The sequence below is a fragment of the Vulpes lagopus genome, chromosome 1, assembly GCF_018345385.1.
Source record: "Vulpes lagopus strain Blue_001 chromosome 1, ASM1834538v1, whole genome shotgun sequence".
Taxonomy (NCBI): domain Eukaryota; kingdom Metazoa; phylum Chordata; class Mammalia; order Carnivora; family Canidae; genus Vulpes; species Vulpes lagopus.
The window spans coordinates 87,769,032-87,791,922 of NC_054824.1; the positions used below are offsets into that span (position 1 = coordinate 87,769,032).

The 22,891-nt window shown below is 47.5% G+C and overlaps 2 protein-coding genes across 2 annotated transcripts in view; one reads left to right on the forward strand and one right to left on the reverse strand.

Annotated features, from left to right (window-relative positions):
* The first annotated feature begins 1,392 nt into the window (after window positions 1-1,392).
* GCSAM (germinal center associated signaling and motility) lies at window positions 1,393-11,868 on the forward strand. The gene is made up of 6 exons (XM_041768164.1): window positions 1,393-1,509; window positions 3,822-3,890; window positions 6,415-6,459; window positions 7,485-7,531; window positions 9,523-9,551; window positions 10,422-11,868. Exons 1-6 carry the CDS (start codon window positions 1,481-1,483, stop codon window positions 10,728-10,730), a joined length of 528 nt encoding a protein of 175 aa, XP_041624098.1. The 5' UTR covers window positions 1,393-1,480; the 3' UTR covers window positions 10,731-11,868.
* Window positions 11,869-15,086: 3,218 nt separating this feature from the next.
* Window positions 15,087-22,891, reverse strand: part of C1H3orf52 (chromosome 1 C3orf52 homolog) — a 31,341-nt gene continuing 23,536 nt past the window's right edge. The window contains exons 5-6 of the mRNA XM_041773770.1: window positions 22,240-22,421; window positions 15,087-17,487 (exon numbers count right to left, since the gene is read on the reverse strand). Coding sequence (XP_041629704.1) covers window positions 17,483-17,487; window positions 22,240-22,421 — 187 coding nt within the window. The 3' untranslated portion in view covers window positions 15,087-17,482. The remainder of the gene's footprint in view (window positions 17,488-22,239; window positions 22,422-22,891) is intronic.

Below are 22,891 nucleotides of genomic sequence, written 5' to 3' on the forward strand. Positions count from 1 at the left end.
CCCTCACCCCTTGCTTCTGGCCACTGATGTATTTTGTCCCTAACGTTTTGCCTTGTGCTGACTGTCATAGGAGGTAGACTTGAAGTCTGGCTTCTTTCCCTTAGTGTAAAGCATTTGAGATTTGCCTCTGCTTTTGCAGAGATTTGGAATCCATTCCTTTTCATTACCAGTCAGTATCATAGAGATGCAGCACAATTTGTCTAGCTGTTCACCTCTTGAAAATCATTTGGATTATTTCCAGGGTTGGAGGAGCAATTCTGAGTAAAGCAGCTATTGCATGCAGGTTCCTAGAGATCTTATGTTTAATTTTTTAAAAATATTTAGTTTATTTATTCATGAGAGACACACACAGAGAGGCAGAGACATAGGCAGAGGGAGAAGCAGGCTCCATGCAGGCAGCCTGATGTGGGACTCAATCCCAGGACTCCAGGATCATGCCCTGAGCCAAAGGCAGATGCTCAACTGCTGAGCCACCCAGGTGTCCTGAGATCTTATGTTTTATTTCACTTGGGTTAATGCCTAGGGGTGAGACTGCGAGGTTGTATGAAGAGGCTATGCTTAATTTGTTTTAACCTTTTCTTGTTTTACAACAAAATTCCCCCTTTGACTTTTCCAAGACTACAAAGTGATTTAATAAATTTAGGAATTTGAAGTGAGAAACCACATGGCCTGTCTGTAATTGCAAATAGGGCTTCCCCAAAAGCTCCATGCTCTCATTGACCAATGGCTTCTGGTTAAGGCCAGTAGCCCAGTTCCTTCAGGGGTTGGGAAGGAAAAACTTTTCTCCATTCTGGCTGGCCTAAGAATTAAATTGACGTGAGACAAATTAACAGGAGAAAAACAAAAGTGTAATCACATGTATACCTCCTGTATACAAAGGAGAGACCCAGGGAAACTGGGCAATAACCCCAAGTGGTTGAAACCATCACCTTAAATACCTTTTTCAGCGAAAAACAAAAGAAGATGTTGAGGATGGAGAGTCCTCATCGTGGGAGGAAAAGGCAGAGTGAGCAAGGGTGATGTTGTGATGCAGATATAATGGCTTTCTGCATTAGGAACAGTTTCTAGAGGTTTAGAGCTCTCTCCCTGATACCCTCACACATGGTGATTTCCCTTGTCAGTGGAAAGGTCTCTCACGGTACCATCATTTCTACTTGATTTTTCAGAGCCTGTTTTATCATGTCTGAAGTTTCTTTAAAGTAACTGGCTTAAAGTAATCACTATGCCAATAATGCACATTTTGAAGTGGCAAAATTTGCTCCTTTTTATGGGTTCTGACATTTTAGGAAGTTGAGCATGTGTGCACCTCAGACTCTCCTCCCCCTTGACGTCCTCCTCCCAGGCTGCAGGAGGTACTCTTCTCCTTTCAGCTCTCTGCCCTGAGAGTGCGGCTGGAGCAGCACCGAGGCAGTAAGCCCCGAGCTGCCCCTGCGAGAGCAGCAGGCTGGCTGAGGGGAAGTCACCAGGAGAACTGACTGGAATGGGGAACTCTCTGCTAAGGGAAAACAGGTGAGTCCAGATTTCTGAGGGGCAGGCAGTGGGGGATAGGACAGGGCCTTGCAGCCAGAAAGAGTAAAAGGTCTTTGGGCAGGGTTGGGGGAGCCCAGTAAAGAACTGGAAAAAAAAAAAAGTGCCTACTGATCTTCAGACCCTACATTCAATTCCTCATAGGGTTGACCTTCTCCCCAGAATCAGAGTGAGCAGCTGGGGGAAAGCCTCTGAAAGGCAGAAGGACTTCATCAAAGGAGGCCAATGTAGTGAACCATGACTTAAGAAATGGAACAACTTTCTGAGGGCTGGGTTTGGGCAGGGTGGGTGGATGCTCTCCTGAACTCTGAATGCCTGCAAGGAGCTCAAAGACATCACTACTTTTTAAATCGCTATTTTAGTTCCAAATAAATAGCAAGTTTCTGCCCACACTAGAGGCCTCATCCAGTGCACGTTCTCTGCAAGGGGTAAGTAGAGGTCATTAAAATTGGTCAAGAATCTGGTTCAGTTCAGTTTCCTGATTTTAAGAGGAAATAATAATACAATACCTACCTTGGAAGTTTCCAGTGCATGTGATGCTAGCACAGTGCCTTACACACTGTAAGGTTCAGTAAGAAAATATTATTTTTTTGGACCATCAGCTTCATTAACCTCAAAGCAGTCGTTGTAAAAATTTGTACCGCCCAAAATAAGAGAATCCCTAGTGAGATGGTCTAGGGACCATGAGCTTGCTGGGACAGGGGGCGGGGAGTATTTTTAAGGGTTATGTTTGTTATCCCAAGTGTTGGCTCCTGCCACTGGGAACTAGGACACAGGACTCAAAATACCACCTGACAGAAGAAGGCTTGGCAAGCCCATGGGATGTGGCCTGCCCCTCCCTGAGACCCAGGGTTTTCTGAAACTCCTCCCTAGTTCCTCACAGGCAGAGCCATCTGCAGCTCCTGCGTGTTATCAGATTATAAATCCCCATTTTCATATCCATGTATGAGTTCCTCAAATGTAGAGACTATTTAAGTCATTTTTTATTTTTTTAAAGACTTTATTTATTCATAGAGACAGAGAGAGAGAGAGAGGCAGAGACACAGGCAGAGGGAGAAGCAGGCTCCATGCAGGGAGCCTGACGTGGGACTCGACACCCTGGGCTGAAGGTGGCGCTAAACCGCTGAGCCATCTGGGCTGCCCTATTTCTTAAGTCATTTTTGAATTCCTGTTTCCTGGCATTATTTCTGACAAATAGTAGGCCCTCAAAAAGAGTCTGATGGATGGCTGGAAACATGAAGAAATCACTGTCCTGAGAAGAAAAATAAAATACAGATATAATGTGATTGAGAAAGTCATGATTAATGTGACATTTGAAATTTTTTTTTAGGATTTTAATATAACTTTTAAAGGCTTATATTTCCTGGGATCTGATTTTCACCTTCACTTTTAGTTCCCATTTATCATCCAATCAGCAGATCCCCACCGTGGCTGTCCAGATCAGATTTGTTACAAAAGCCATGGAAATCTGCCCCCCTCACTAAGCAGAGTGGCACCTAGTCCTCTATGAGAGGAGTTCAGAGTCTTCCTTACTGACTGGTGGTCCTCAGACAAGTTACCTAACATTTTCGGCCTCAGTTTTCTCATTGGTAAAAAATAGAATCATATATACCTCATGGATTTATTCTGAGATTAAATGAAATATATAAAATGTATGTGTTATATACATTTAGTAAGTGGATTGTACGTGTGTGTGTGTGTGTGTGTGTGTGGAGAGAGAGAGAGAGAGGTTGAGAGAAAGTAATAAACATATAGTAAGTAGTACTTAATTTTTAGTTCCTTTTTCACCATATTCTCAAATCCCCATGAATGAAAAAAAAAAATGGTCATACAGAAACCCAACCTGCACAATGAACAGATTTATTTTCTTTATTTAATCCTTCTTCTCCTCTTATCCCACGTTGTCTGCCTTGGTGCTATGAGAGATGGTGATTTCCGTGAGACAGGGCCAGTACCCTTCCACATCCCTATGCGCAATCACGAAGACTACGCCAAGTGGTTAAGCCTCTCCGAACACTGATAGTCTCATGGTCATCATGAGGAATCCTGGCCATGTGGGAACAAAGGATTTAGGACGGGTTATGCGTGGAAGTCATTGGAGAATGTCAACCATCAGATAAAATGTTGCCATGTTTGTTAAGGAGGAGCTGTGAACAGATCTGAGGCGACAGGCAGAAGCTGGGGTGATTCTGGGGTTCCACACAAATGGCAGAAATGACAAAAGTGGAAAAATTAGGAATGGAGGTGGGAAGCCTGAAAAGGAAAGAACTCATCTCTGATACGTTGGGTTTTAGGTGGCAGCAGGACACTCAAGAAATACCCTGGACTCCGAAAAATCAGAGCCCCAAACAGAGAACATCCAGGTGAGAACAAATCCAACAAACCTCCTCCCAGCCTTTGCCCAGGAAGAGTAAAGTCTGTCAGGTCCTGGACTTGATGTCCACCGTGGAGCACCCTGCTTGGCCCAGCAGCAGTTATTGTCATAGTAAAGGTGAAGACAAGACAAAAGGCAAAAACACTTTGAACCTTTGGGCAGGAGAAGTGCAACTAGAAATAAGACCTATTTCCTGCTGTCTCTGTTTATTTAACCCGAATACCTTTGTCCTCAAGCTCCATCCTGACCATTCCATTTTAAGCTCTGAGTTTCTATTTCTGAGGTGACCACATCTCCCACATCATCATGATTGTTGAAAGGTTTGTGGAGAGAGACACTTGCAATTACCCTGATGCTGTTAGACCAGGACTTCCTCATTAACCCTTTCTGACTAGTCCCTTTGAGTGCCCGGGAATCACTAAAATAAGGAACCAGGGTGTCAGGATCCAAGAATTCCAAAGAGTGTCAAAGCCAGTTGTTCCGTGGCCTGTAGAATTATCTGTACTTCTCCCATGGTTTCAGGAGAAGGTTTTGAAAGAATATCAATTAAATTAAAAAGCAACCACTGAGCCAAAGCTTATGTTAGGAGCTGGGGACCCCAAAGTTTCCCTCAACAGGGCGCATCTCTTTAGTGCAAGCTAAGGATCATATATTGGGGTGATATCACAGGACATATGTTAAAGCATACAGTCCAAATAATGAAACAGACCAGAAAGGTCCTGGGCATCATAACAAGGGAGAGACTGGGTGGTCTAGAAGGCCAGGGAAGCTTTGTGTAAGAGACAGGAACCTGGAATTGCTGGCACATAGCCGGGTGTCACAGAGATGCATCTGGACTCCTGCAGAACCCACCCCAAACCAAAACGTCCCAGTTGAAATGCAAGAAAAATCTACAGCCTCTCCTCCTCTATCACCCTTGGCAAGGGAACTCCCTGGGAAGCTCCCTGGGGTTGATCTTTCTGGATGGTATTTTACAAATGCTTGTGGGTAGTGTTACGGGTAAAGGCAGGGCTTTCACATTCAATTTTGCAGGTAGTTGACTATGACTCAAGTTCAGAAAGATGCCCAGCATGATACTTCGACTTCAGCCTGGATGTCTGACTGCAGAAAGATCCTGAGCCTTTCTTTCTGCCTGCCCCAAAAGAGATCACAAGTCCTGTTTATTTTCCTGTACTTTGGGTAAAGGAGGCAGATTTGATGAACTGAGCCAGTGAGAGTTGCTCTGTCCTTGGCTACTCATTCATTTATCAAATTATTTATTGAAAACATATTTACCAGACACTCTGGCACATGCCAGTGATATATACCATGATGAACAAAATAAGTGGTCCTTGACTTTATGAAGCTCTAGTGTAGGATGTAAATAAATGAACTGTTACATAACAAAATTGAAGATCTACCTGTCTTTATTAAAAGGTTCATGAAATAGCAGCACCCCAGCTAGCAAGTAGAGAGGCTCTTAAGGAGTTCTACAAAATGTTTCTATAGAAGGAGGGGGGGGAAGAGAAAGTTATCAGCAAAAGAAAAGGATTATTTCAGGCAAGGTCACTTTCTAGAGGGAAAAGCAAAGTCTTATCATGCACATTATCTCACCTTTCTGTGGGGATGGAGAGAGCCCAAGTGACAGACTTGGTGGCACATATTGAAGAATTGCTGGCTCACAGGTTAAGACTACCTTTCTGGAGGAACCTGCAATTAAATTATGTACTAAGCACCAGTTTGGGAACTCAGTCCAAGTGATACCATTTTTGAGCTGGTGTTGTTTTCAGGTTTTTTCCACCCAACAACCATACTATGGTGTCTAACTGTAATATGGTATAAATAGGAGAACTTCAGAGTGCAGCAGAATTCTCCATAAATATTGCCTAACCTGTACCAGAAAGAAATTTCTAAAATGTCCACATACTGATGCTTGGATTTCCTGGAGATGACTATTGTGTGTCCTTTCTCACAAGAGGCCAAGTAAATCATTGAAATCGGAGATAAGCAAGCAATTCTAGGTAACTTGTACACATCTATCATGCTGGAGTGACTCCTTCCTCTCGAGACGTTAACTCACCCTTTGGAAATATGAAAATGATGCTTATCAACACCAGAAAGTTCCTTCCTCAATTAGGAGTTGATAAGCATCATCTTCATATTTCCAAAGGGTGAGTTAACGTCTCGAGAGGAAGGAGTCATTCCAGCATGACAGATGTGTCCAAGTCATTTAGAATAAATACTATCTTGGACAAGGGCAGAGAAAAAAGGTTTTTGGCAGGGGAACCTGGATGGTTTTGGCTCAGGTCTTGATCCTGGACCAGGACCAGGCTCCTTGCTCAGGAGGGAGTCTGTGTCTCCCTCTGCCCATCACCCCCACCCCGCTCATGCGTGCTCTCTCACTCTCTCTAAGGTAAATAAGTAAAATCTTTTTTAAAAAGATTTTTCACAGAAATGGTCAAGGGAAGGGAGTTATCCTAATAATGCTGTAGAGACCAACATTGTGATCTGGTGTCATCTCTGGGTCATTTTAGATGCTGTTACTGCTACTTTGCTGAAGGGTGTTTCTGCCTTCCGTGGTGAGTGGAGAATTATTTTCAAGAGTTATTTGCCTAAGTGTGGTTTCAATGTGATATTTGCTGTAAATCACCTGTAACTGCCCACTTTCTGTCACCACAGGCAAAGCCTGTCACTACCCAGACACAATCATCCGAGAGGCAGGCAGGGAAGTGAATTGAGTCAGTCAGGCAAGTGACAATTCGAGCCTGGCAAGAAACAGGAACAAGAGCCTTGATGGCCCTCCACAAATGGGAAAGCCTCAGAAGCAAGGACGAAACTGGCTCCCAAGGTAGAAGAAGGACCCCTGAGTCCCACTGCGAAGGGCCAGGCTCCATGTACAGAAGCACACATTTCTGTCCCTCGCACAGAGCACGGACAGCTGGGGTGCTCATAGAAGTCATCCTCCACGCTGGAGTAAAAGACCCACTAAAAATAGCTCAAGGTCCTTAACTGACTCATAAGGACATCAACTAGATAGACTCTCTAAGCAAAGGAGGACATATGGTCTTGCTGCTTGGAGCACATGTCCTTGTCTCCTGAGATGATAATGAGTTTCCTGTTTATACTGTGTTTCTGCGGGGACTGGTCTCTACAGAGTAGTTACCTCCGTGCTCACATGGGACATGTTTGATTGCTTGTTTGCTTGCCTCCTAGGAGATCAGAGATGGGGTTTGGGGTTGGAATCGGAAATAATCCTGGCTCCTTATCTCACATGACATAAAAGAAGTTGATACTCTGTTAGGGAAAAATATCCCCCAGATAGTTACCTAGGACATCACCATAGTTCTCTATTTATAAATCAATCCCACTTCAGCCATAGAAAAGGGAGAAGTGAGGAGAGAGAGACACAGGCCGAGGTGGAGATTTCTACTTGGTCTTACTTTCATTTTTCCTTTTATCTGCCTTCGTTTTCCTCTATGCTGGAGGAGGTATGACTTTAACAAATGAAAGAGTTTAAAGATAAGGTTTTGGAGTTGAGTGACATTTCCTTTGAGAGCGTCTGAAGGGCGAAGATCACCAATTTCCCTTCTCTTTCTTTTTTCAGGAGAAAAATATGCATCTTTAAAGCAAAACCAGATTCCCCAAAGGAGAGTAAGTCATTGCTTTCTTATCTTTTCTGCACTTGAAAGACTTGCCTTTCCCAACTGCCCCTCCTCTGTGCTTCCCAAGCTCTTTGGGCATCCTGCCAGTGTCATACTTGCACATCCATCTGTGTCATTCGTCCAGCTGCTTGGGTCTTTCTCTGCTAGACTGTGAGGCCTTTGGAAGCAGGAACCGACCACTGATCTCCGATCCCTCCCTGAGGTCAGGAGGCTGGAGGGGTGAACGGGGAACAATGACCGGAAGGAGAGAGGTGCCTGAAGTGCTTCCGAGAAACTAGGGCACCCTTGCGACCCAGAGGGCCCGGAGGGGCAAGGCCTCATGGGCAAGCTTAGGATTGCAGGGTTTTGTCCTGAGAACTACACAACTATCGAGGGGCTTTATTTTATTTTATTTTATTTTATTTTATTTTATTTTATTTGAGAGGGAGAGCACAAGCAGGGGGGAAGGGCAGAGGGAGAGGGAGAAGCAGGCTCCCTGCTGAGCACAGAGCCCAACGTGGGGCCCAACCCCAGGACCCTAGGGTCACGACCTGAGCCAAAGGCAGGTGCCCGGCAGAGGGCCAGCCAGACGCCCCTATCGGGGGGCTTTAAACCCAGGCCCAGTCTGAGGCCCCTGCATCAAAAGACCTCACCTGGGCTGCAGTGCAGAGACCCCGCTGTGCTGGCCGGTGGCAGGAGCAGATGCTGGAAGATCGCCTGGGGGTTGAGGCCCGGGTCCTGGAGACAGGAAGCCCTGCAGCTGAGGAGGAGGAATTGGAGAAGGACGCAGAGAGAGAAAGTATAGGCCTGAGGAGGGGCCACAACATTTCGCTTTTCTTTTTTTTTTTTTTTAATTAATTTTTATTGGTGTTCAATTTACCAACATACAGAAAAACACCCAGTGCTCATCCCGTCAAGTGTCCACCTCAGTGCCCGTCGGGCATTTCGCTTTTCTAAAGAAGAAAAGTGAGGGGGTTTGGGCCTTGCCTTCCTAGGTGCAAAGAGCAGAGCCCAATCCATTCACTCCGAGTCTTGCAAACTAGCTCGGTGCAGTGTGCAAGCGAATCAGCGGCCCTGCCAGCCCAGTGTCACCCCGGGGGGGGCGGGGGGCTCGTGGGTCCCGGGGAGCCCCAATCTCCATCAGAGCAAACCGTGGGAGCAGTAAGACCTCGACTCACAGACAGTCCCCATGGTGATGACCAGGGACGTCCTGAGGGCCCTGGTTGTTTCCGGTGCTGCAAGCAGGGTGAATGCCAGGCCCGAGGCAGGCCAATCCCTGTAATCCGGGGCAGCTCCCACCTGAGAGCTCCCTACCTAGCTGCTGGGTCTACGAGGGGGCGGCAAGGGGTTGGGGTGCCCCTGAGCCCCATGGCCTTGGGAAACTGGCCTGCTGCTGTTCCCATCTGCTGGCAAATGCAGGAACGGGAATGCTCAATTTAAGAATTTCCTTCCAGCAAGCTTTTCTGGAGCACCAGGCCCACACGGTCACTACCCCCAACCCCACCCCCACCCCTCCCCACCCCCACCCCTGTGGCCTGCGGTGGACACAGGCGCCTCTGGACACTGTGGCTCCTCTGAGGCCCTCCGCCGCCTCCCGTGCTGGCCTGTGAGCCCCTGGGGGACAGGACCTGTTTCTGATCTGTCTTGGTCTCCACAGTGGTACAGGTTGGGCATGCTGGGAATTTTGTGTGAGGCAGGCAGGGGTGGGGGGCCGGAGGGAAGCGTGGTTTCCCTCTCAAAGCCCCACCCAGTGTGTCTCCCTCCACTCAGCCTCTCAGCCTGAGCTCACCTGCCCCCCTCGGCTGTTTCTTGTTCAGCTGGTCCTGGGGTTCCCCTGGGGTGCGCTGCAGGTTGGGGTGGCCTGATGGGCTACTGGTTGGCTCTCTGACTGCTTCTGTTCCAGTCTCCACACTCCCCGCCCCACCCGGCCTCCCCCCTCTTCCCCACCCTCTCTCCTCGGGTCTCCCCACGCCTGACGCTGATTGTATCTCCTTTCTCCAGGTAAAGAAATGTCATCTGCTCCCACGCAGGTAACGCAAACATCTCTGAGCCTTTTGCTGAGGTGCCCCAGATGGCAGGAGTTGGCCTCTAGGACCCCTTCAATCCTTGATATGAAAGAAAGACTTTAGACGCCAGTGCTTGTCAGCCCAGGGCCCTGTGCGGGGCCTGGTGGCCCCGGCAGCAGCCACCTCTGTTGCCCATCTCACTGCAAAGGGACTGATGCACACGGAGCCCCGTGCTGACGCCAGGCAGTGAGCTGAGAGCTTTGCCTGTAGTGGCTCATGCACCTGGTGCAGCGACCCCAGAAGACCGGCACTATTATTTTCCCTCCTTCACAAATGAGAAAACTGAGAGTTAAGTGATACTGTCCCCAAGCCAGATAACTGGCAGGAAGTCAGGGGCATGATCCAAAACCAAGCCTCAGTCCCAGATCCAGGCTCTCCCTCTTGTACTTTGCTGCTTTGCTCTTTATCTCCTGAGATTCCACTGACTGCGAGCTTCTCTTGAGTGGTTTCCCTTTTGAATAATGCAAAAATCCCTAGAATGAGTAGTTAAATATCATAAGCCAATCGTGTTAGGATGGCCTCGGGTTGTTCTTATGAGCAGGCTGCCCTCAAGGCCTGAGACTTGGGAATTATACCCATTGGCAGGGGTCACTCTGGAACAAGAGGCAGAGAGGACCTGGGGAGGTGGAATAAATATTCTAGACAGCGTGAGCTCTCTGGATGCCTGGGCTAGGGGTTAGGTGGAGGCAGCCATTTAGGAAAAAGAGCCAAGAGATGGAGGGGAGATGGTCATGGAAGACAGACTTTGCTCGGGGTTGGGTCTGTGTTGAGCCTGGAGTATGTAAAGGGAAAGGCAAGAGCCCACTCTTGATAAGATTCTTCTTTGCCCAACAGGACAGTGCTGACCAGAGCTCCTCGGAAGATCTCTGCTACACCCTCATTAATCACAGCGTCCTTGGGGGAAAGTCATCAGGGATCTCTACTGAGAGGTGCTATGAGAACATTTCCCCTAAAACCGAGACACCCAGGGAGTCCTTGGGAAAAACCGAGGTTTCATATGCACTTCTCCGTGTGCCTTCCTCTCCAAGGCATTCGTCTTCCCCAGAAGATGAATATGAACTCATCATACCTAGGAGAGTCTTCTACTCCCTGCAACAGCCACATCCACCAACACCACATTTGGAGAACCGGGTTTCCTACTGATAATGAAATAGTTGGACCTGCGCTCGTCTAATAGCAGTAACTATTAGATAGGGGTTGTGGGGCTTTGGTTGAAGCAGGCATGGGTATAGGGCCCTTCAGGCTTACCCCGCCTCCACACACAACAGCCCTTTCTTAAGGGGTCTCTGCAGAATCTGGTTTGCAAACCACAGGGCCTCATAGATCCTGTTCCATAGTCATCCAAAGACCAACCACCCATCCTGAACACTACTCTTTGAGAAGGGAGTGGCCATCTGTGATTCCAAATGGCTTTGGAAATGGGCCACTTTGCTCAGTGGCAGGAAAGGTTTCTTGGTCCCCTACAGCTATGAGCATCACAAAGGGTCTGCTCCTCTGTCCAAGTTCTTCTTATAAAACGTCCACAATGATTGTCTTCTAAAGTCACAAGGAAGTTTTTACCCATCGTAGTAAGTGTCCCCAGGGGTGTCCACTCGTTCGACACATGTTTGAAGGCCCAACCCCTCACCCAGAGCCTTCCAGGTGAGAACCTGTGTGTGCTTCGCACCCCATGCCACTTAGGTATGTCCCTTGACTCGTTGACCCTTATGGGTTTATTGGTTATGTGGTCTGAATCAGTATGTTCTGGACCAAGTTTTTATATAATTTTTAATATAATTTTAACCCATATTTTTTAACCTGTATTTCTCCCTAGAAATCTTATCAAGAAAATCATAGCATTAGAGAATGGTAGAGTAGAAAGACCTATGGAGACACTCTAACTCCATTACCCTTTTTGCTTAGAGAGGATAAGTAGCCCAATGTACCTTGCAAGTTACTGTCAGAACTTTATCCAGAGCCTGATTTCCGGGTTTCCAATTCAACACTCCTCCAACAAACTACGTAGAAGAGTCTGTACTCAACTGGGTGGTGTATGCATGGATGAACTAATATGCTATGTATAACATATGAAAAAAATGTGTCCACATGGGAAAAATAACACACACACACACACACACACACACACATTCCTTCTCTAATGAGACTTTCTGTATGTTCTGATTATTTTTCCGAATTTTTTCCTCATTGCTCCTGGAATTCCATCTATTGCCTAAAACAGGGGTCAGCAAACTGCGACCCAGAGGCCAAATCTGACCTACTGTCTTTTTATTTTTAATATAAATAAAATGATATTGGAACACATCCATGCTTATTCATGTATACTGTATACATGTTCATACTGCTCAGCCACAGAAGAGTTGAGTAGTTGTGACACACTGGAGGTCCCACAAACCCCAGGACACTTTTTTTCCCTTTTCAGAAAAAAAAAAAAAAGTTTGTAGACCTCAGGCCTAAAGGATGATACTTGGAGATAAACTTAACAGAAGTGTGTTTGGGTCTTGTAACTCATAAGAACTGGTACCAGTAAACTGGCATGAAAATATTAAACCACAAAAGAGATGGGACCAAGAATAATTAGCAAATTAGACTATTTCTATAGTCACACCTGCATTCTCAACTTCCTGTTTTATTTAACCCGTGGCCATTGTCCTAATTTTAAGGATGTTAAAATAGTAGAGGTTTGTTGACAAAGTAGTAGATACATTATGTGTTTAATTACTGTTTTGTCCCCCAAAGTAACAAAATAACTATTATTTAAAATGTATTTTAGTACATTTTATGCCATCTGTGATTTATGCATTTACGCCAGTGAGGAGAAACCCAGTGACATCAGGTGGGACGTATCAATACAGGTTCGCTGAGACTTTGGCTGGTCGGTGATCTTCAGCTAAGAGCCAATCACATCTGGGTATCTTATCCTCTACTAACTTCCTATTTTCAGCAAAATTCTCTCCCATGGAACCCCAGCCTTGACCCTTGGCCAGGATTCACTTAGGGAAAGAGTATGGACACTAGAATCAGATAATCAGTGACTCACATCAGGGTTCTATCCATCCCTTCCTCCCTCTGCGACCTTGAGCGTGTAACTCGAAGGTTCGGCTTTATCACCCACCAACAGCAGAATGATCTAATATATGCAATCCATTTACTGCAGACCTTGAATAAATGCTATCAAAGAGCAAAGAGAAACAAACAAACAGAAAAACTTCATGATGTATGAAGAAAAATATGTGTTGACGTGCTTGATTTTCAGGGTCACCCAGTGATCATCCAGTGGGTTAGAAACGGAATTGCTGGGTTTTATCCTGGAGTTTTTCATTTGGACACTGGACCATTGTTGACGTTGACTGGCTTAAATATTTTTGGTATGACGTAAGTCATATTAGTTTGAGTCTTAGCCTGTGAAAGTATCACTTGTCCCAAATAGTATATGCCTTTTACTATATATAGTAAATACATAGTATTTACTCCAGCAATAGATTCAGTATAAATGCTGAGCCAACAAAATTTGTTCTCAAGACATCTAGAGGGATGAGGGAAGGGGATCACTTTTGAGCAGGAGAGCCCTTTGGGAATGCTTTGTCTGTATATAATGCTAGTCCTGTTTTCCATAGATTTCAGGATTTTGATGAACGCGATGGAAAATACACATTCACACACACTCACCCAATGTTTCATTCAATTTCAAGTGCTTGGGGATGCCACCCGGCTGGGAAGGAATTCTTGGGTTCTTGATAAGAAATCGAGGCTGAGGGTTTAAACTGCTCCCTCAGGTCACCACCCCCCCGCCGCCCCCCGCCCCGGCTCGTCTTACACCTGTAGCAGCCAGCTCACACAGACACATTTTATGCTGCAACTGCAGGTTTTGTGGTTTCCGTTCTATGTTTGTAGTAGCGTCTATAAATAATCCTTTAGGCTGTGAATAAATTCTTATTCAGAACCAAACAGAGGTAAAAGACAAGGGCAAAGCTAGGTCAGGACAACTGACCGTTGATAACAAGTAAATTCAAATGCTGACATTTTTAGAACAACCTTGGGTGACAGGTGCTTCCAATAGTCTGAGGAATGGAGGGAGGGACAGAGCTGGGACGGGACAGGGGGGTCCCTGGGATGCCACAGGATCCCTCAGACAAAAGGAGATGCTGTTTACATTGATCTGACTCCCTACTTTATCCAGCGGCCCCTTGTGCTCAGAAAACAACTTGAAAGTCACTAGACCTGAGCACTCCTCAGTTCTGCAGGCTGTGAAGTGGGTCAGCAGTTCCCCCCACTTTCCCACAGGGGGTGCTTTTGCAAGGCACTCTGGGGAGCCCTGAGAGGTCATTACCATCCCAGAGTCTTCTGCTGTCTGATGATGACCCCACTGAATGCATCCCCTCCCCTCTCACCATCTGAGTTCTTGGGGATGGGGGGGTCCCAAATTTCAGTCAAGCCTGAAGGAAACATGGCCCCGGGGACCACCAAAGTCAGAGGCCACTGACGGTGTGAAGGTGCCAAGCACGTTGGACTTTGCTCCCCAAAGCTGCAGAACTCCGGCCTCATCCTCCCACCTCTCCAGACCGTGGTTCCCTAAGTACAAGACGAGGGACTGCCTTCGGATGCTAAGAGCATCTGCTCTCACCATAAAAGGAGGACGAAAAGGCATCTGTGGGCCCCACTGCCACCAACGCAAGGACAGTGAGGATGAGCTTACTTTAAGGCAATGAAGCCATAATGGAATCAGGGAAGGGAAGACGTGGAGAGGCTTCTCTCATTTTTCTCAGCACCAATGAGATGCTAAATAGGGCAGGTGTCCATGCAGAGCCCACAGCTAAAAGGGAAAAGAGGGGCGCGTGGGTGGCTCAGTCGTTAAGCAGCTGACTCCTTTTTTAAAAAAAGATTTTTATTTATTTATTTGATAGAGTGAGAGAGCACCAGCGCGGGGAGCAGAGAAGCAGGCTCCCCACTGAGCAGGGAGCCCGATGTGGGGCTGGACCCCGGGATCATGACCTGAGCCAAAGGCAGACGCTTAACCTACTGAGGCACCCAGGCACCCTGAGCATCTCACTCCTGATCTCAGCTCAGGTCCTGATCTTGTAGCTATAAGATTGAGCACCACATTGGGCTCCATGCTGGGTGTGAAGCTTACTTAAAAATAAAATTAAAATAGGGCAGCCCGGTGGCTCAGCAGTTTAGCACCTGCCTTCAGCCCAGGCTGTGATCCTGGAGACCCGGGATCGAGTCCCACGTCAGGCTCCCTGCATGGAGCCTGCTTCTCCCACTGCCTGTGTCTCTGCCTCTCTCTCTCTCTCTGTGTGTGTGTGTGTCTCTCATGAATAAATAAAATTTTTAAAAATCTTAAAAAATTTTTTAAAAATTAAAGTAAAATAGAACAGAATAAAATAAATAAATGGGAAAAGAAAGAACGTGAGCTTCACTCTAATCAGACACAAACATGTGCTAAGGGAAGCCAATCTGTTTATTCCAATCCCACCACGGCTTCAAGTTCAGCTCCGGCGTCCTTCCTAGGCAAGGCCTTCACTGACCACTCTCCCTTCTTACTACCCACAACCCCACGGTCTGTCTCTATTGTTCATCGCAGGCTGTTTTTTTTCCTGCTGTTTCCTATTTGGTCTGCGCAGAGCCTCGCTGCCTAATGAGACCAGCAGCTTCTTATTATTGCCCTGCTCTTCACTGTTATCTCCCAGAGTTTTCTGCAAAACACATCATTAAAAAAAAAAAATCTACGGAGCTAAGTTAAATTGAAAAGTAGAAAAGAACTGAATGCAGGGACAGAAATTTTGTTGAGGATGGGAGCAGGGGCACACTCCACTGCTCTGGCTGTATCCTTCCTGCCCGCATCTCAGTGACTTCCAGAAAAGACCAGTGTCTCTTCTCAAATTCCTTGTACTTCATGGATACTTCATGGATACTTCATGGATAGTTGTTGGAACCTTATTATGCCAGGCATTATGCTCCTCATGAAGATGCCTGATGACCAATAAATTTATCTCCTATAGCAGAGCAGTGTAGATGTGAATGCCATTTCTTCAGACACCTCACAAAGTCCAGTTCTCCGCATGCCACTAGAGCCAGAGTCAAGCCTATGGAAAGTCTTCTGTGTGACTTGCAAGGGGTCCAGGTAGCTGTGCCTCAGCGCTTTCCAAGGGAGAAGGGACAAGCACACTGTCCTGGCCTTCCTTCCAGCTCCAGGCCCTTCAGACACCTGGGCCTGCCAGGGGAGCCCCAGGAGGAAGCGGAGAGGAGACAACACCCCGCTGCTCTCCCTGGAACAGAGGAGGACCTAGCCCACTGCAGCCCATCCGGCTGAGTCTTACTCAAAAGGGGAAACTGCCGTCAGGGATATGAAAACACCAGTTCCAGCACCATTTACCACAAGAAAATGCCAGCCCACGTCACGGGCCTGGAGAGTCGCACCTGTGAAGCAAACGTGAACGTGACAGTGCCCGTGCAAAAATAATTTATTGTAAATATTTTTAAATCCCTCCCCATTAAAGTCATTCATTACATTCTAAAAAATACAAACACACAACAGTTTACATTTGACATGTGAAAAATAAAGAGGAAGAAGGGAGGTGCACCTATTTGGCTAGTTTGAGGAACTGGCCTCAAAATGAGACACCAGGTTACAATAAATGCATCCTCTAGTTAAATAAGAAAGCGAATTCACATTATCCAGAGTCCTGGAGCACAAAAAGACCAGGGCAAATCCAGCCTGAGACACCCCCTTGGACACTCCCCGTACACAGCAGCCCCCCACACTGACGTCTACCCACGGCCAATTTAACTGAGATCCTGGAGCTAAGAACATCTCCTTATGGGACCACAACACTCTCTCCTGGAAAATTTCCTGCAAACGGTTTTTTTCCAAGGAAACAAACACTCTGTTTCCTCGTGCTGGACAATTCTACGTCCGTAGATGATCAACACAGTCGCTAACATGCCCCCCAGCCTGCAAACAAAGTGGCATTCAGCCTCCCACAATTTACTTCAAACAGAAAGTGGTTCTTTCTGTTTCCAACCACCCTCAGTAAGATACACAACCAGTGCCTGCAGACACTGAGTTTTGGACGAAGCCTAGTCCCAAGGGACAATAAAAAGCCATGAGCCAGCGTGCACGAGGTAAGCAGCCTCAGTGATCCTCTCTGATGGAAGCTGGAGAAACTGTTAAGTGGGAAAACGATCCCAAACGACAGCAGTACGTTCAAAACTCAAAACGCTCAAGGACCCACGTTTCCTAAAGGGGTGTTCAAGAGTCACAGGTGCAATGAGGAGGGGCGAAGTAAGAAACACGCATCTCATTTCTGTAGCTCCACATAACACAGTAATGTTGGATGGCGGGTCTCAGGCTGGTCTGCTAAGGTATGCAGCCGCAGGTCCTGGAATCAGACCCAGAACTTTGCTGCTTTGGTCTCCCAGGTGCCTCCCTCACAGTCCTGCTTAGAGGTAGATCATACATCACATCGGGCCTGGGCGAGTGGGAGAAGGATTTCAGTGAGTGATTAGCTGTGCGGTCCCTCACCTCCTGCCTGCACACTCTTTCCACCTGCACAGAGTGGACCCGCCTGAAGGGTCACCTCTGCACTATGGAGTAAGTGTCCACATGTAGGTGGAAGCAAGCGGTGCTCTAAGAATAGCAGCGAGTTCCACCCACCGTCTGACTTCCTGCCTTTGCCTACAGCCAGCTGGGGTCGCCCCTACGTGCTCTTGCTGGACGCAGAGCCCAGACTTCCCAAGTGCAGAATCAGGAGAAAAAGGACAGCCTCCACCCCTTCACGTCATTGCCAGTCCTTCTCTGGTAATTCACAGGATCTTCTCTGGAAAGCAAAATGCATTCTCTCATTCCAAAAACTCAGTGGAGCGCTGCTTTCAGATACAGACCAACATCCTCCACTTCATTCTGAAAAGAGAATACGGACAAACGGAGGTCACTCATTTTTTAAAACCATGATTATTTTTTAAAGATTCTTTTTTAAAGACTTATGCGTTCACTTTTTCCCCCATTGGGTTTGAATATAAACTCTTAAGCAAAATTGAAATGCCTGGAAATTCCTAGCAGAGGAAGTTTTCTTTTCGATCAACACACGAGGACACGCATACAAGTGCACGCGCGCACACACCTACCTCTGAATGCTTTACGCAAAGCAAATAACACATTGCTCATTTGTTTTGGCCTAATTCTTGGTAAATAACATTTGGTGAGGCCTTTCGGGTGCTGAAGATATTTAAACACTCAGTCCTTTTTCTTAATTTAACTACTAACCTCTAAATTTTCAGTGTGCTATTGTGAGAAAGTCTGATGAGGAAATGGTGTGGACTTGGCCTAACCAAGGAGGACATGCCCATGTAAGGACCTGGGGACACCACACAGAGAGTCCACGCTCTACCACAGGGTCCTCGCGGTTGCCATTATGGGCTGGATAATTCTTTGTCATAGAGAGCCGTCTGTGCATTACAAGATGTTCAGAAGAACCCCTCACGCTACCCTAGACGCTAATATCTCAGGTACACACCCAACAGGACAACTAAAAACGTCTTCAGACATTGCCAAACACCCCTGGGGTGCAGTGGGGGCACAAAGTTGCCCCCACTTGAGAATTAGTGCTCCTTGGCTAAACTTCCCAAGTTTCCTGGAGAATCTATAAACAACCCAAATGATTGTCTTTGATACCAAGCAGTCCTTTTAAGGACAGAGCTCACACGGTGGCTCCTCCGCCAACAGGCAGCTCATTGGTTCCGCCCAAAAATGTGCAGCCAAGATTCACTGTTCTCATTGCCTACAGTTTTTTCCTCTTTTCTCTCACACAAATCTGGTCTGTGCCTTTGTTTCTCATTTAGTCTAGCTGACTCCTTCCCATATGAGAAAACACTACCAAATATCTGAGTCATGTTGAGATGTCTAAAATAACTCATGCTGCCATTTTATATTCGTAAAACAAACCTTCTCTCCTCATCCCTGGGCCCCCAAACATCCATAAGGTGAAACAGGCCAAAAAACAGGGGGAAAGGGAGGTGAGAGCTATTAAAACAATTCCCTGGGGACACCTGGGTGGCTCAGTGGTTGAGCATCTGCCTTCGGCTCAGGTCATGATCCCAGGGTCCTGGGATCAAGTCCTGCATCGGGCTCCAGGCATGGTGCCTGCTTCTCCCTCTGCGTTGTCTCTGCCTCTCTCTCTCTCTCTCTCTCTGTGTGTGTTTCTCATGATTAAATAAATAAAATATTAAAAAAAAACAATTCCCTGAACCTTGATACCATCATGCTGCATGAAATTAGATAGAGAAAGACAAATGTTGCATGATCCTCACATGTGGGATCTAGAAAGAACAAACTCATAGGAAAAGAAATCAGACTGGCTGTGGGGCAGGGGGCTCGGGGCGTTGGGTGAAGCCATGGCACAAACTTCCAGTTATAAAATAAATAAGTTCTGTGGGTGTAATGTACAACATGGTGGCTAGAGTTTTAACATTGCTGTATGGTAACTCTGAAAGTTGCTAAGAATGTCAATCCTAAAAGTTCTCATTATGTGGAAAAAAAATTTTTTTTAAAGAGTCATTTTCTGGGCAACCCGGGTGGCTCAGCGGTTTAGCGCTGCCTTCAGCTGAGGGCCTGATCCTGGAGACCTGGGATCGAGGCCCACGTCAGGCTCCCTGCATGGAGCCTGCTTCTCCCTCTGCCTGTGTCTCTGCCTCTCTCTCTCTCTCTCTCCCTGTGTCTCTCATGAATGAATAAATAAATAAAAATCTTTAAAAAAAGGGATCCCTGGGTGGCGCAGTGGTTTGGCACCTGCCTTTGGCCCAGGGCGCGATCCTGGAGACCCGGGATCGAATCCCACATCGGGCTCCCGGTGCATGAAGCCTGCTTCTCCCTCTGCCTGTGTCTCTGCCTCTCTCTCTCTCTCTCTCTCTCTCTGTAACTATCATAAATAAACAAACAAACAAACAAATAAATAAATAAATAATTTAAAAAAAATTAAAAAAAAATCTTTAAAAAAAAAATAAAGAGTCATTTTCTTTCATCATCAACAATAGCCAAGCTATGGAAAGAGTCCAAACGTCCAGCAACTGATGAAGGGATAAAGAAGACGTGGTGTATATATATTCTATATTCTATATATGGAGTGAAATATAATGGAATATGACTCAGCCATCAAAAAGAATGAAATGTTGCCATTTGCAATGACATGGACAGAGCTAGAGTGTATTAAGCTAAGTGAGATAAGTGAGTCAGAGAGAGACAAATACCCTGTATGATCTCACACACATGTGGAATTTAAGGAAGAAAACAGATGAACATAAGGGAAGGAGAAAAAAAAGGAGAGATGGAAGCAAACCATAAAAGATTCTCAATGAGAACAGAGGGTTGATGGAGGGAGGTGGTGGGGAGGGGGGCGATGGGCTAGATGAGTGCTGGGGGTTCAGGAGGGCACTTGTGAGGAGCACTGGGTTTGTATGTCAGTGATGAATCCTTGACTTCTACTCCTAAGTCCAACATTGACTATATGTTAACTAACTAAAATTTAAATTTTTTAAAAAAAGAATCATCGCTCTCTGTTCCTGCGGAACATGATCTCGGTAGGAAACCAGCTGCCCAGCTCTAACTAACCGCCCACTAACTGGCTGGATAATCAGAGGGGTGGGGAGGGCAGCAACCCTCAGGCCCACAGTGCACATGAACACGGAAAACTGGCTCAGGACACACGGGGTCTCACTGGGTCCCTCCCAGGGGCCTCTGCCTCTCCAGCCCACCCCTCCTGAGCTTGCCCCCTCTCTTGGCCAGCCTGCCTTTCCTAGGCCTCTCTTCTTCCTTCCTCACTCCTCAAATGGTCACTGTGTCCTCTTCCTTCCTGTGACTGATGCTTACATTCCTGAGAATATCAAAGGTCTCAACTACCGCACATGCGTACTCTAGAAAGTGGACATGGTGTCATGGAAACATCCATCCCCTGCAGCAGAAACGTCTGGGAGGAAGGGCACAATCCCTGGCTGAGCTCCCAGCTGCCCCCCGGGGCACGGTGCGGAGTCTGGCCCTGGGGAAATGTCTCCAAGGCCATCTGCTCAAGGTCTGCCCAGGCTCTCCTCAGGCTCACAAGCCACCCCCTCCCCTTCATCACACTCTGTATGGCCCTCTGAACCCCATAATCTTCTCAACTCCTCCTCTACCTTCCTCGCCTACATTTGGAAATTGCTGGTAACCACCAGACTCCAGAGGGGGCTCAAAAAACCAAGACCCGTCACAACACAGCAGTGGCCACCACACAGAGCTCAGGCAGTGGGCCTCCCCTCTCCCCTCTTCACACAGGAGGGGGCTGAAGGGCTCCCTTGTTTCCTTTCATCTTTTTCTCTTTCCTTCCTTTTCTTTCTTTCTAAAATTCCTATAGAAGGGGGCATAACCTCTTCACTCTCTACATCTATGCCCTCTGTCTGGCTCACAGACACATTTGTTTTTTAAGATTTTATTTATTTATTCATGAGAGACACAGAGAGGGAGGCAGAGACATAAGCAGAGGTAGAAGCAGGCTGCCTGCCGGGAACCCGAGGCGGGACTTGAGCCCAGGACCCTGGGATCATGACCTGAACCCAAGGCAGATGCTCAACCACTGAGCCACCCAGACACCCCCCCACAGATGCAATTTATTCAGATGTTCAGCGAAGAAACTATTCATTCCCAGCGAGCTAAGATTTGGCCTCCTGAATGTCATCCTTTCCACTTATTTGGGAAAAAGAAAGCTCGAAGAACTGCGGTACATAACCCTTTGCCTTCTTACACAGGGATTAGCCTACTTTAACTTCCCATTATAAGTGAAATAAGAAATAAATGTCATTATAATGGACGTCCCTTCTCATACTATGAGTGGCTGGGGAGCTTCATAACCTCACTGCTCTGCTCTTTGGATGCTAGGCTGGGGGTCCTGTGCTCGTGGCTAACCCTCTCCCGATCTGCCTTTCTCAGCCACTCAACAGCATTCGCTCCTACTAGTGGGTGCACAGTGTTTCTGATGGACCGTGGATGATGTAATGTCAGGGACAGTCGCATGGGGGGCTAATGGGAGCCCAGCGAGGGGTCAGAGTGGGACAGGAGACCAGAGGTCAGGCCAACCTGGTGCAGATGCAAGGGGGCACCTCTCCGGGGCTCATCACCTGCTTTTGTGACATGTGGGTGGCCTTCCCTGCTCACTGAGTGACATGCCAGTTCTCTCATTCCACCCTTGGTTTCAAAAGCAGACAAGGTACGTTCATTCTACCTTTCTAAGGAAGGCGACTGGTTTGCCTTGTCCAGCCCCTGGGTCACTGTCAGAGACCCAGTGGCCCCCAACAGAGAGAGACGGGTTCCCCCCACTGGGATCATCCTTCAACAAGCTGGCTGGATCAGTCGCCTCAAGTGGAACACTCACTTCTCCCGTGAAACCGCGGCCTTCCCATGGAGCCTACTAATAATTTTGCCAAGTGGGGTACAGGCCTTCAAATGTGGGTGAAGGACACCAAGGAAACATTTAGCCGTCCTCCTCCTTACAATTTAATTGGCTCCCCCCCAACTACTCCGTCTGTCCGTCTGTCTGTGGAGGGCAGGCACCTGGAACCTCCCCGCCAGCCGCCCTCGCTCTGGTTCTCCCGTTGAGGCCACACGTCTGCCCTCCTGACTTCCTCCACTTACCGTAGAGCAGGAGTGACGCCGGCCCAAGGCCCAGGGTCTCACAACCAGACACCCCCTCGTCATGCAGACTCTGCAGTAAGACGCCCCGCACCAACTCCTCATTCATCATGTACCGCATAAAGCTGTCGTCCTCGGAAGGAACCCCAAACTGCAGGTGGTAGGCTATCGTGGCATTTTCACCGCTGAAAGGCACAGCAGACAGAGACAGCGACAAATGTCAGCGGGATCACACTGCCACTCGGGAAACTCACTTCAGCAGGAGCCTATTTGCAGTTCCTCGGCTTCTCCCAGTAGGAAATAGCACAGGGCCCGGTGTCCTAGAAGGACCCTCTTCTGTCCTTTCCTCACAAAAAGGTGGGGGGACCCCACCCTCTTCCTTCCACCTAAAACCCGCCCTCTGGGAGACGAGTGTTAGAGGCCGTAGAAGGGAGAGTCAGGGAAGGTCCAAGGCTGGCCCACAGTGGGTGAAGCAGGCTCCCCGCGGGGAGCCCCAAGCGGGACTCGATGCCAGCACCCCGGGATCTGCCACTCAACCACTGAGCCCACCCAGGCTCCCCTGGGCTCTCCTGTTTACTCCCCTCCCAAGTTCCCACACTCCATCCACCCTCTCCTGCCCTGACGAGTGCTGGTCAGGACTATTTGGTTTAACCAG